General features: G+C 43.7%; 1 protein-coding gene across 5 annotated transcripts in view; it reads left to right on the top strand.

The window, feature by feature from the left end:
- Positions 1–3,302: 3,302 nt before the first annotated feature.
- The window catches only part of CNNM1 (cyclin and CBS domain divalent metal cation transport mediator 1), a 67,349-nt gene continuing 55,696 nt past the window's right edge, over positions 3,303–14,955 (top strand). For 4 of the 5 annotated variants that reach the window (XR_002730431.2, XM_023206185.2, XM_023206184.2 and 1 more), the window contains exon 1: positions 3,303–5,164. Coding sequence is in view for 4 of the 5 variants with exons in the window: in XM_023206185.2 (XP_023061953.1) it covers positions 3,592–5,164 (1,573 nt within the window). In the remaining variant the exon portion in view is untranslated. The remainder of the gene's footprint in view (positions 5,165–14,955) is intronic. The other variant, XM_023206183.3, reaches the window with a different exon arrangement.

The raw sequence follows: 14,955 nt of genomic DNA, 5'->3' as shown, positions 1-14,955 counted from the left end.
ATGAAATAAACAAAAGCATTTTAGCATGTACATTCTGAAATAACATAGTCATGATATTAAAGGTAAGTATTATTTCCTCCGTCTCTCCAAGAAGAGAGGAAGTGCCCATCTTGTAAGCTAAGAAGACAGTAAACATTCAGATTCTGGGGAGCTATTTTTGGCAGCTCTTCCTTAGGAGAATCACACTGCCTGAACCTGTCCCCAGGAATCCCTTCAGTTACAGCAGAGCTCTGGAAACCCAGTACTTTTCCAGAACCTCCTGTTCAGTAAAAGGAAAAGTACTCAGTCTCTCTAGATTATCTTCACACAATGTACATTAGCCCTTACTCACTGACTCATGAAAAGGTAGGGAGCTTAAAAGTGTCTTTCACTTCGCAAATGAGGAAATGAGCCCAGAAAAGTGGATTGATTTTCCAAGCCTAACACTTGTTAATAATAGAGCTGGTGCAATTGGGAATAGGCTCATTCTTACAGTTATCTCTCTTTCTCAATACATCTGTAATACATATATATTTGATTTATTTAAATTACATTTACGAAAGATTTTTTATTGCATTGGGGAAAAAGCCCTTGATGTGTTAAGTAACAGGAGCTGACTAGATTATATATATGACACATATTCAATTATAAAATATATAATTATATGGAGAGCACATATGTGTATGTGTGTATGTATTTCTCAATTACTTATCTATGTAGAAAATGTAAAAAGGAGTACAAAAAATGTTAACAGTGTTTACCTTTGGTTGGTGAGTCATAGTGTATTTTTATTTATGTTTTTCTGCATTAAAAGTTTTGTTAATAAGCATGTAATACTTTATAACCAGAAATTTCAGTTGTTTAATTCCTGTTCTAATAGTTTTTAAACATTTTATTTCAGTCAGCTCTACCAGGTAGAGGGAGCATCAACCTAGGGTCCAAACAAGTTCTACCAGTCATTCTGTCTCTTAAGTAGCCATGCAAGAAGCAGCTTATAGTGGACAGGATCTAGTGTATTTTGAGACAATGGCATGTCACAAATGCCATGGAAAATGAGATTTCACACATAGGGATGATTTTTTTACACTAAACAGAGGTGCCAAGGGTAGTATGTAAAATTACTCTAACTTTTTAATTTATTAATTATTTTTAGAGACAAGGTTTCATGCTGTTGTCCAGGCTAGAGTGCAGTGATGCGATCATAGATCACTGCAGCTTCGAATTCCTGGGCTCAAGTGATCCTCTTGCTGCAGCCTCCCAAGTAGATGAAACTACAAGCATGTGTCACCATGCCTGGCTAATTTTTTTAATTTTTAATTTTTTAGAGACAGGGTCTCCCTTCGTTGCTCCGGCTAGTCTCTAACTCCTGGCCTCAAGAGATCCTCCCACTTCTGCCTACCAAGTAGCTGGAATTACTATATTTTAAAATGTAATACAGACTTATAAATTTACCCAAGAGAAATAAAAATTTATGTTCTCACAAAAACCATCACACAAATGATTATAGCCACTTTATTAATAATTGCTAAAAACTGGAAATAACTCAAATATTCTTTATTGAATGGATAAACAAACTGTGACACGTCCATATAATGGAATGCTACTCAACCATACAAAAGGATGAACTACTGAAAATCACAACAACATAGATGAATCATAAATGCATTATGCTAACTTAGTAAAGGAAGGGAGACCCAAAAAGGCTACAGACCATATTCTCCATTTATATGATATTCCAGAAAAGAAAACTATAGGGGAGAACAGATCAGCAGTTCCCAGAGGATAAGACGGAGGGAGGGGTTGACTACAATAGGACAGTAAGAGAATTGGCGGGGGGGGGGGGGGGTGGTGGTGATGGAATTACTTTTTATTGTGATGGTTACATGTATATGCATTTGTCAAAATTCATAGAACAGTACACCAAAAAGTGAATTTTACTATATAAAGTTTAAAAATAAATGTATAAAAATAATATAGTCCCAGGGTAAATTCAAACAATACAAGGAATTTAATAAGAAAGTCTCCCTCCTAGGTCTTTGTGATAATAGATCTGTATTTTGGTTGCAGTGATGGTCACGTATATCCATACACGTGATAAAATGATAGAGAACTATACACACACACATTACACCAATATCAACTTCCTGCTTTTGATATTGTACTATCATTAAGATGTAACCGGCCTAGCGCAGTGGCTTATGCCTGTAATCCCAGCATTTTGGGAGGCCAAGGCAGGCAGATCACCTTAGGTCAGCAGTTTGAGACCAGCCTGGTCAATGTGGTGAAACCCCGTCTCTACTTAAAAAAAAAAAAAAAAAAACACACACACACAAAAATTAGCCGGGCGCGGTGGCGAGCGCCTGTAATCCCAGCTACTGGAGGCTGAGGTAGGAGAATGGCTTGAACCTGGAAGGCGGAGGTTGCAGTGAGCCGAGATCCCGCCTCTGCACTTCAGCCTGGGCAACAAGAGCGAAACTCCATCTCAAAATAAATAAATAAATAAATAAATAAATAAATAAATAAATAAATAAATAAATAAGTAACCAGTGGGTCGCGGTGGCTCATGCCTGTAATCCCAGCACTCTGGGAGGCCAAGGCAGATGGATCACTTGAAGTCAGGGGTTCGAGACCAGCTTGGCCAACAGGGTAAGACCCCCGTCTCTACTAAAAATACAAAAATTAGCTGGGCATGGTGGCGCACGCCTGTAATTCCAGCTACTTAGGAGGCTGAGGTAGGAGAATCGCTTGAACCCGGGAGGTGAAGGTTGCAGTGAGCCAAGATTGTGCCACTGCACTCCACCCTGGGTGACAGAGCAAGACTCCATCTCAAAATAAACAAATAAATAAATAAATAAATCTCATATAAATGTATGTGTACAAATTTATGCATAAATACTTTTAACACAAATGGTAGCATATTATACTTGCTGTTCTGCACCTCACATTGTTTCCCCAATTACTTCGGAGATTTTTTTCCATATCACATATACAATGGATCCGCCTCATTATTTTTTCTTGCCGCACAGTATTCCATTGCACAGTGGTTTCATTTATTTCAACAGTTTCTTATTGATGAAAATTCTGATCTTAAGTAAGAATTGAACTTAAATAATTCAGAAATTTTTACAATAATGAAAGGTAGGCTGGAGTTGAGGGTAAAAGTTTTCACATACTCAAGACTTGACTCCAGAATATTCTTTTGACCAGAAGGGGGAATGCAAGTGGCAGGAGAAGCGAAAAGCTGGGAAATTTCCCGGGCCAATAGGGAAGCAGTGGAGCCGGCAGGGAATTACTGCCGGGTAGAGTTCGCAGAGGGGCACCTTACTTTTGGAGTAGGAGGCCGTGTTGCAAGCCGAGACTTTTCAGGCTGCGGCTCAGATATACCGAAGTGTGTACCGGCTACGTACAGTGTGGTGATGCCTGGCCACCTCCAGCCTCCCGCGGGGACCTCCTGCCCAGGCGGAGTCTGAATGCCCACCGCCACCAGCCCACGCGCGCAGTGGGCGTACACGTGGTGACCTGCCTGCGGCTGGGTTCCCGGCTCCGGCTCCTCCTCCCGCCAGCTCTAGCTCGGCTTTCTGCAGTATCACGTGCAGCAGCGCTGGTTGCAGGATGGCGGCGGCCGCGGCGGCGGCAGCAGCGGTGGGTGTCAGGCTCCGGGACTGCTGCAGCCGAGGCGCTGTGCTTCTGCTCTTCTTTTCCCTGTCTCCTCGGCCCCCGGCCGCCGCCGCCTGGCTGCTGGGCCTGCGGCCAGAGGACACTGCTGGAGGCCGCGTGTCCCTGGAAGGGGGGACCCTGCGCGCCGCCGAAGGCACCAGCTTCCTCCTGCGTGTCTATTTCCAGCCAGGACCGCCGGCGACCGCCGCACCGGTGCCCTCACCGACCTTCTCCTCGGGGGAGAATGGCACAGGCGACTGGGCTCCGCGGCTCGTGTTCATCGAGGAGCCCCCGGGCGGTAGCAGCGTGGCCCCTAGCGCGGTCCCCACGCGCCCCCCGGGACCGCAGCGCTGCCGGGAGCAGAGCGACTGGGCATCGGACGTGGAAGTCCTGGGGCCCTTGCGTCCCGGGGGCGTGGCAGGCTCGGCCCTGGTCCAGGTGCGAGTGCGGGAGCTGCGCAAGGGCGAGGCGGAGCGGGGCGGCGCGGGCGGTGGCGGGAAGCTCTTTTCGCTCTGCGCCTGGGATGGGCGCGCGTGGCACCACCACGGCGCCGCCGGCGGCTTCCTGCTGCGCGTCCGCCCGCGGTTGTACGGCCCAGGCGGGGACCTGCTGCCCCCTGCATGGCTGCGGGCGCTCGGGGCGCTCCTGCTGCTAGCCTTGTCGGCCCTGTTCAGCGGCCTGCGCCTGAGCCTGCTGTCGCTGGACCCGGTGGAGTTACGGGTGCTGCGGAACAGCGGCTCGGCCGCCGAGCAGGAGCAGGCGCGCCGCGTGCAGGCCGTTCGCGGCAGGGGGACCCATCTGCTCTGCACCCTGCTCCTGGGCCAAGCCGGAGCCAACGCGGCCCTGGCTGGCTGGCTGTACGCCTCGCTGCCGCCGGGCGTCGGGGGCACCGGGGAAGACTACAGCGAAGAGGGGATCCACTTCCCTTGGCTGCCGGCGCTCGTGTGCACCGGCGCGGTATTCCTGGGCGCCGAAATCTGCCCCTACTCAGTGTGTTCGCGGCACGGGCTGGCCATCGCCTCGCACAGCGTGTGCCTGACCCGGCTTCTGATGGCAGCCGCCTTCCCCGTGTGCTACCCGCTGGGCCGCCTGCTGGACTGGGCGCTGCGCCAGGAGATAAGCACCTTCTACACGCGGGAGAAGCTGCTGGAGACGTTGCGGGCCGCAGACCCCTACAGCGACCTGGTGAAGGAGGAGCTCAACATCATACAGGGTGCCCTGGAGCTGCGCACCAAAGTGGTGGAGGAGGTGCTAACCCCCCTGGGAGACTGCTTCATGCTGCGCTCAGACGCGGTACTCGACTTCGCCACTGTCTCCGAGATCCTGCGCAGCGGCTACACTCGCATCCCAGTGTATGAGGGCGACCAGCGGCACAACATTGTGGACATTTTATTTGTCAAGGACTTGGCCTTCGTGGACCCCGACGACTGCACCCCGCTTCTCACTGTCACCCGCTTCTACAACCGGCCCCTGCATTGTGTTTTCAATGACACCCGACTGGACACGGTACTGGAGGAGTTTAAGAAGGGTGAGCAGAGGAGTCTATCTTCTCCCCCAACTCCTATCCCCTTCAAAGGTTTTATCCTTTCCTAACCACGTGAGGCTCTAGGTACCCAAAGCAATTTCTCTCCTATGGTACCAAAAACCCATGGAAGACTGTACCTCTTGGCTCCCTGGCTATTTTCATCTCACTTCTACCTCACTTCTTGCTCCTGATTGAGCCCCAGGCCTCTTCCCCTCTACTTGACTCACAAGATGCAACATATTCCTTATTTATTCCATTCCACTAGTGTTTTTCCAAAGCCTACCAAGTGTCAGATACTGTGTAGGTCGGAGATAGCCCTTGAAGGTCATTGCATAGCTCCCCACCTATTACAGGAGGCACCTCTACAGGTTCCCATACAAGCAGCCTTTGCTTTAAACTCCCAGGGCTGAAAGCTCACTATTTACAGAGCAAACTAGTCCCATTGCTGGACAGCTCCAGTAGCTGACAATGTCTTCCCCATATAGAGCAGAAATTTGTGTCTCCAAATCCTCCTAACTCTTCTGCCTTTTGAATCATGTAGACTAAACCCAAACACCTTAGACATTCTTCCCCATATTTAACTTCCCATCAGGTATTGGCTGCATACATATCAAGTACTCAGGTTCAGGGCCTGGCGCGGTGGCTCATGCTTGTAATCCCAGCACTTTGGGAAGCTCAGGCGGAGGATTACTTGAGCCCAAGAGTTCAAAGCTGCAGTGAGCTGTAATCCCACCACTATACAAAAGAACAAGACGCTGTCTTTGAGCGGGGAGGGAAGTACTCAGGTTGGGGGTTAAAAGTTGACTAAGGCAGTAGGATCCTTGTAATTCTGAGAACTGTGGTCCTGTGAAATAGGATAGATCTGGACCTGAAGAAATATTCTGGGTAGAGGAGATCCTAGAAAACTTGCATACCCAAATGAGTGGGGTTTCTTTCAGCGCAGTCACCATCCTCCAACCCTCCTCCCCAAACTCAAGCTTGATGTCATGCTTATAACATGTTTACTTAATGTCTGAGTTTGTCTTCGGAAAGTGCCTTCTGGTGACTATAAATTCACTCAAGAAAAATCAGCCTGGATACATTAGAGTCACTCTTCTTGGCATTACACAGTTTGACTGCTCCCCTAGTTCACCAGATTTGACCCAGAACTCTTGATTTTTTTTTTAAATAAAATCTACTTTCAACAGTCAACATTGAGAGCATTCAAAAGACTATCTCATAAACCCTGAAAGCAACTCCAGACATCATAATTTGAAAACAGGGACATAATTAGAATAAGTGTAGAACTTTCCAGAATGACTCCTTTGAAGGAGGCACTCATCTGATATGAGTTGGAATGTTATTAAAAAACAAAAACTAAAAAATCAATCCCTTGACTTCAGATTCAGGCTTCAGATCTAGCTTCCTTGTGGCTAACAGTACTCTCATTTGACTGCATTTTGTATAAATTTTTCTGTCAAAAATGTAATCCATGATAATTTGAGCCCAAGGCTGCAGTGAGCTATGATTGTGCCACTGAACTGTAGCCTGGGTTACAGAGCAAGACCCTGTCTCAAAAAAGAAAGAAAGAAAGTGAGAAAGAGAGAGAAGATGGAAGGAAGGAAGGAAGGGAGGAAGGGAGGGAGGGGGAGGGAAGGGAGGGAGGGAAGAAAGGAAAGGAAAGGAAAGGAAAGGAAAAATTCAATCTCACTACTTTAACGTCATAAATAATCTTTAGAACTTTGAATACAAACAAATCTGGGGTCTTGTTCCTGCCACAATATTTTGAAATCATATTAAATATTAAAATGTAGCCTGGGAGGGAGGAAAAGGTCTAAAAGCTACTTTCAGTCTCAGATTTGAGAGAACAGCCCTAGACTTTGTGTTGGTATGATGAAAAGGGAGAGAAATGTATATATGGCAGCTATTTTAGTCCATTTTCGGCTGCTGTCTCACCCTGTTCAGTCCATCTCACCTTAATCCTTGCATTCATAGTTCCCACTGCAACTTGAGGTTCATCTATCCACTCTTAGAATTGTGCTGATATTTTGTGTATCTTACAGAAGTAGGGTCTTAGATCTGGTCATTGGGGGGCATAAACCACAGAAATTTCTTTTGTCAAAGTTCTGGAGGCTAGCAGTCCGAGATCAAGGTGTCTGGGCAGGTTTGGTTTCTTCTGAGGCATCTCTCCTTGGCTTGCAGTCACCACCTTCTAACTGTGTCCTGACATGGTATTTCCTCTGTATGCATGCATCCCTGGTGTCTCCTTGTGTGACCAAATTTTCTCTTCTAGCAGGGACACCAGTCAGATTAGATTAGGCCCACCCTACTGGCCTCATTTTAACTCCGTCACCTCTTAAAAGTGATAGTTAAGATACAGAGCAGTGTGTCATTGTCATATGCTGGCAGAAGATCTTTTAAATGAAACTCCTATGAACTCATTCATTTACTTGTTTAGGTTTCTTTGTTTGTTTTTTTGTTCGTTTGTTTGAGACAGAGTTTCACTCTGTCGCCCAGGCTGGAATGCAGTGGCACCATCTCGGCTCACTGCAACCTCTGTCTCCTGGGTTCAAGCAATTCTTCTGCCTCAGCCTCCCAAGTAGCTGTGAGTACAGGAGTACACCACCAAGCCTGGCTAATTTTTGTATTTTTAGTAGAGAGCCACTGCACCCAGCCTCATTTAGTATTTTTTAAACATCTGTATAGTTTTAGGCAACTGGGGAGACAAGAAGACTGTCCTCAGGAGGTTAGCAATATACAGGGCATAATAAGCAGTGTTTTGAAGCAGGAATTGTCATATCAACTCTTATATCCCCAGCACCTTACACAGTGCCTTGTACATAGTAAGCTGTTCCAAAAAGTTGATATTGATCTGAAATGAATCCCTGTTCAGAGTTTCTAAACCTGGTCTGAAAAAAGTTCCTTTAGTGTTCTATTAATAGCTACTTTGTTTTTAGGTAGATCACTGAAGAGAAGCAAGCCATTACAGAGAATACTATGTCAAGGAAGATATTTCCACTTCCTTTCATAGCCTTGCTACTTCCTCAAAGTAAGGTCCATGAAAGAGCAGCATGAGTCTCACCTGGGAACATATTAGAAATGCAGAATTTTATGCCTTACCCTAAATCCACTGAATGAAAATCTGCATTCTAGCAAGCCTCCAGGTGGCTCCTATGTGACATTAAAGTTTGAGAAGCATTGCCTTCAGAGACCCCTTATTAACAGTGTTTGGTAGATCTGCTTAGGATAGAATATGAGACAATGAAGAAGGTGGATGTCCTCAGGCTGCAAGCCATATAACATAGTGGTCATTTTCTTTAGGAGTTATGCATTTGCACTGTAGGTAAGGAGATGAAAGCTGGGTTGAACTGCTTTTCTTTGCCTTTAAAAATAACTTTTTTGGCTGGGTGCGGTGGCTCACGCCTGTAATCCCAGCACTTTGGGAGGCCAAAGTGGGTGGATCACCTGAGGTCAGGAGTTGGTGACCAGCCTGGCCAACATGGTGAAACCTCATCTCTACTAAAAATACAAAAATTAGCCAGGTGTGGTGGGACACACCTGTAATCCCAGTTAATTGGGAGGCTGAGACAGGAGAATTGCTGAGATAGGAGGCGGAGGTTGCAGTGAGCCAAGATCGTACCACTGTACTCCAGCCTGGGTGATAGAACAAGACTCTCTCTCAAAATAAATAAATAATTAATTAAAAATAATTTTTAAAGCAGGTCTTTAATAGCTCTTCCATTTTTCTTACTTCCTTGCATCTCAAGTAACTTAACCACCAACAAATCCCTTAGAAGGTAGAAGAGGAAAATGATGATATTAATAGAAGCCACAGTTACCATTAATTGAGCACCATCAGTTCTTCTAGGCACCATGCCAGGCCCTTTACATACCCAGAACAACCCTCCTGGGTAGATGTTATTAACCCCATTTTACAGATGAAGAAACTAAAGCTCGGATCAATAACATGACTTGTACAACTTTCCATAACTAATAACTGACTGAATTGTGATGTGAACTACATCTGTAGGACCCCAGAGCCTGTTCTTTCCCTGCTTCACCCATCTTATTCCTTCCTCCAACCTGGAATGCCTGCCACCCACAGGGTTCAAAGGTAGCTTTTTCACCTCTGATTGCTGCCCATGGCTGATTCACCTCCAGTTCTGGAGGTCAGTAATGTAGCTTTATAATTACAGTAATTGCTAACATGCATATTGCACTTGACAGAACGTTTCTATATACCTTCTCTTGTCCAATCTTAAACAACTCTGCAGTTACAGGTGATGATATGGGATCTTATCTTTTTACTTCTTACGAGTTGCAAGTCTTTAGAAGTGGGGAAGAGGAAAATGGTTTTTCACACTAGAGTGCTAGGTTTACAAAAGGGAACAGTATTTCTCCCCACTAGACTGTAAGTTCATTGAGGGCAGAAAATGAATCTTATTTACTTTGTATTATCAGGACAAGTACAGTGACCACCATGGCTAGGGGATGTATAAACATTTATTGAATAAATGGTTTTTAATACCTAACTTCTTTATTTCTATGTTTGAGTGAGGTGACCTCTGAGTACAGAATAGTTAATGTTGTTCCTTAATCCCAGCAAATCTCTCCTCTTCCTCTTCATGGGCCTCTATCCCCAATAAGTGGCACCACTTGTGCCTTTAGTCACCCAGGCTAGAACACTCTCCTTTGCATTCACCTCATCCTATTAATCATTTTCTTAGTCTGCATAGGCTGTCATTACAAAATAGCATAGACTGGTGACTTAAACAACACAAATTTGTTTTCTCACATTTCGAGGCTTCAAAGCCAAGACCAAGGTTCTGGCCAACTCAGTTTCTGGTAAGGACGCTCTTCCTGGCTTGCAGATGGGTACCTTCTCTCCGTGGCCTTTCCTTAGTGCATGCCCACAGAGAGCAAGAGGTTCTGGTCCTCCCTTCTTAGAAAGACACCAATCCTGTTGGATTAGGGCCCACCCTTATGCCCTCATTTAATCTTCACCACTGTACTTCCTTAGAGGCCTCTCTGGGGGTTGTTAGGGCTTCAACGTATGAATTTTGTGGGAAGACAAGCATTCAGTCCATAACAATCACCAAAGCTGGTCAAATAATTGGATGCCAATATTGCATCCAACTGCAGTCATATGTCATTTTGGTCAATGATGGGCTGCATGTACAATGGTGGTCCCATAAGATTACACTGGAGCTGAAAAATTCCTATCAACTAGTGATATCCTAGCAGTCATAACACCTAACATCATCGTAAGGCAACACATTACCTTTACTGTGTTTAGATACGCAAATACTTACCATTGTGTTACAATTACCTACGGTATTCAGTACAGTAACATGCTCTACAGGTTTATAGCCTAGGAGCAATAGGTTATAACAGATAGCCTATATGTGTAGTGCACTATATCCTCTAGGTTCTGTGTGAGTACATTTTATGATGTTCACACAATCATGAAATTGCCTAGCAATGAATTTCTCAGAAAGTGTCTCCATAGTTAAGCAGTACATGACGATTTCTTAAATCTGTACCTAACGTAATCCACTATTTCTTCCACTTAGGTTATTCACTGATTTTATTCAACAAATAGTTGTGTTGGCACAGTGGAGAACACCACCAACATAGTCCTTGTCTGCATAGAGCTTCATTCTAATACAGGAGACAGAAATTAAGCAAACAGGATAGTGATTAAGAACATAGGATTTGGCCGGGCGTGGTAGCTCACACCTGTGATTCCAGCACTTTGGGAGGCTGAGGCAGGTGGATCATTTGAGGTCAGGAGTTAGAGACCAGCCTGCCAACATGGTGAAACCCCATCTCTACTAAAAATACAAAAATTAGCTGGGCAGTAGTGGTGCACACCTGTAATCCCAGCTACTCAGGAGGCTGAGGCAGGAGACTTGCTTGAGTCTGGGAGGCAGAGGTTGCAGTATGTCAAGATCATGCCACCGAACTCCAGTGTGGGCAACAGAATGAGAACCTGTCTCAAAAAAGGAACATAAGACTTACCAGAATGCCTGAGTTGATACCGGCCCTGGGCAAATTATTTAACTGCTTATGTCTGTTTCATTATTTCAAATGAAAATAATACTAATATTTACTCATAAGATTGTGTGAAATATTAAGACTATTGCATTATGCTAACTTACTATCTGTCATGTACGTACTAAGTACATGTTAGCTATGATTATTAAATATAAACACAAGTCTATTACTCATTTATGCAAATGCCTCCTAAGAAGTTACACTTTTTCACATTTTTGTCTCCCTCAAATTCATTCTCTCCAGTGCCACTAAAATAATCTCCAGTAACGTCACTACTTAAAACCCTTCTGCAGCTCCCCGCTGCCTACGGGAGAGGAGCTAAGCTGGCAAGGCAGCCAGCAATGCACTCATGACCTGCTTCCTGCCCTCCCCTCCGGCCTCATCGCTCACCACTCCCTACCACAGCTTTACCCTCCAGCAACGCTGAACTCTGTGGTGCACTGTGCTATTCTTGTCTTTGTTCCTTTATTCACACTGCACTTCTGTCAGGAATATGCTTTGCCTGACTAATTCATTGCCAGCTCTTTAATACTTAGTTCAGAGGCCACCTCCTCTGGGAAACTTCTCCTGTAAACCCCAAAATACAAAAATAGATGTTTTGGCCAGCTACATTGTTTTATGTGCATATCTCAATCATTGAACTAACAAGCTGTACTATCAGTGTGTGTTTATAAGTGCCTCTCACCCATACAATGAGCATCTCCAGGTCAAGACTGTCTTATCTGTCTTTGTAGCTCCAGCAGCTAACGATGGATATGACACATAGTACATTTTCAATAAATGTTTGTTTAAAGACTGAATGGATGACTTAAGGAGTTAAACTTTAATATAATGGAAGAGATCTGCAGAGCACTAGTAAATGAATTAAATCATTTTGGACTATGCAGCAGAACAAATCAAACTTAGAAGTTTGTTAGTGTTAGAAGAAAAGTGTTGCATATATTGTTTCTCAGTTTCTTTAGGTACATCTATTAATATTTATTACAACAATTTCTTTTCATATGTAAAGCACTGTGCTAAGAGTTAGGGGTATGAGATAAAAATCTCTGTTCCCAAGGAGTCTAGAGCATAGTGGGTGAATAACACTTCCCTTTGCAAAGCTAGAAGGCAAGCTGGACACTCACCTTTCCCATGACTTCCAGTGACCTTGAACTTACAAGTCATGTCTCAGTATATAAGCACAGGATACGGGTAAGACGGACCTTGGTACATAAAGCATTAAAATGAAAGTGCTATACTAGAAATGCAAAAATGCAATGGAAACATGGAGGATACAATAACTATGACTAGGTGGCATTTTTTTTTTTCTTTTTTTTTGAGATGGAGTCTCAGTTTGTCACCCAGGCTGGAGTGCAGTGGCATGATCTCGCCTCCCAGGTTCAAGTGATTCTCCTGCCTCAGCCTCCCAAGTATCTGGGACTCCAGGCATGTGCCACCATGCCCGGCTAAATTTTTGTATTTTAGTAGAGACAGGTTTTCACCGTGTTGCCCAGGGTGGTCTCGAACTCCTGAGCTCGGGCAATCCACCAGCCTCGGCCTCCCAAAGTGCTAGGATTACAGGTGTGAGCCACTGCACCCAGTCATATTTTGCTTTTATAAATTTTTTACTGAAGTTTATCTTTCTATAATTTATACAGAAAAAAATTTAAATATAGAATAGTAGAAAAAAGAAGTATGAAAATCATATGAGGATAATCATCCCACTGTCCTGAAATAGTAACTCAATATTTTGTCATATTAAAAATATATTGCCCATAATAACAATCTTAATGAAATTCTTAAAAAGAAAACAAAAGGAAAAACCCATTGTCCTGCCATCAAGCACAAATCAAATGTCCCATTCTAATCCTAACAGTGATTTTCTTACAGGATGGCATTTTTGCTATAGTCTCCTCAGCTTTGAGTTCTATAATTTGGGAAGACTAATTTTAAAAATGGAGCCGTAGAGATTTATCATACTTCTTAAATTTACTACTCTATTATTGGATTGCTTTTAGGAGACACCGAGTCCTGTATAGACAACAGGGGAAAGGAATAAAGCTTTGTTCTGAAGTCAAAGACTTCTGAGTAATACAGCACTGACTGACATTTAACTCAATTAAACATTTTAGCTTTGCTGGACTAGTAACGCCATCTTTGCAAACACCAGAGCACAACTCATGTATGCTAGGTTGTTCCACCTGTACACTAGCATGGCTGTAACACAGTCTACTGCACAATCCATACTCAGTCTTTGCTTATTCATTGATTCATTCAGTAAACATTTTTTGAACTCCTGCTTTGGGCCAGGCATTATACTAGACTCTGAGAATACAGTGGTGAGGTAGGCAGACATTATGGAGCTAAAAATATCCTCTTCCATCTTTGGTCTTCCTGCAAGTGGTCTGTTGCCTAAAGCAGGGATCCCCAACCCCCAGACTGCAGACCGGTACCAGTTTGTGGTCTGGTAGGAACTGGGCCGCACAGTGGAAGTTGAGCAGTGGGCAAGCATTACTGTCTGAGCCCCACCTCCTGTCAGATCAACTGGGGCTTTAGGAGCGAGAACCCTATTGTGAATTGTACATGCAAGGAATCTAGGTTGCATGCTCCTTATGAGAATCTAATGCCTGATGATCTGAAGTGGAACAGTTCCATCCCCAAACCATCCCTCCTTCCACCCCAGTTCGTGGAAAAATCATCTTCCACAGAACCAGTCCCTGGTGCCGAAAAGGTTGGGGACCTCTGGCCTAAAGCACGTCCAACCAGCCAGTAAGTGCTCCTGGCCCAGACACACAATGTGACATTTTCACTGCAGAATAATCTAGTCCAAAAAGCCAGTGTTTTACTTTACACTCCAAATGCTGACCTTAGCTATTTTCTCAGGAAGAATAACCATTCTATGGCTTAATTCTATAAAAACCTGCCAAAACATTAGTGCTATATTCTTTGTCTTCCATAAAAGAAAATAAAATTTTTCATTCACAATTGCATTTCACTGGTGTAAATAGACATATTACATTTTAAAATGTGTTAAATGTTGCTAAATAATAATTAGTAAAATGTATAATGAGATGCTTACTTTCTAAACAATAGAGCAAACAGCAAACAAAGTGTAGTCCATTGTATATACAGAGAAAGAAAGAAAGGAAACGAAAAAGGGAAAATAAGTAATATTCAAGATGATAAACTTGTGGGGTTTTGTCCTTTAAACATTTTCATTGTGATTGTTATAATGTTGTTATATTCTTTTTTTTTTCCAGCCTGGCAAAAGAAATGCCAGGTAACAATAGAATCTGAACTGGAAGGGACACTAATAAAACCTGTGAGGGAATCTCATTCACACTTTTTTCAGATTTAGTTATCTTTTCCAGGCCATACCAGCCTTCATTGTCAAATTTTATTTATCTATCTAAATCCCATAGGCTGCAGTTAAATTCCATTTTTTCTATTTATCATCCTTTGTGAGTATTCTTTTATTTGAAGAATATCATAACTCATCTCAATTCCATTTTTTAGCCGCCAAATACATTTGATTGTGTTTCTCGCTCCCTTAAAGCATTTGGGTGTCTCCGAGGAAGGTCTGTGGGTTTTCCTAGTAGTACTCTCTTAAACTGAGTTCCTTCTAGGCCCATGTCTGGGGATTCTGAGACCTTCAGTAACAACTCTAAATTCTCTTTTTATTTGCTGCTGTTATGCTGCTTTTCAAAATGAGATTCTCCTCAATTCTATTCTTTTCTTTCTTTCTTTCTTTCTTTCTTTCTTTCTTTCTTTCTTTCTTT

This window comes from Piliocolobus tephrosceles, chromosome 9 (genome assembly GCF_002776525.5).
Source record: "Piliocolobus tephrosceles isolate RC106 chromosome 9, ASM277652v3, whole genome shotgun sequence".
Lineage (NCBI taxonomy): Eukaryota > Metazoa > Chordata > Mammalia > Primates > Cercopithecidae > Piliocolobus > Piliocolobus tephrosceles.
This window is presented reverse-complemented; position numbering and strand designations above follow the sequence as displayed.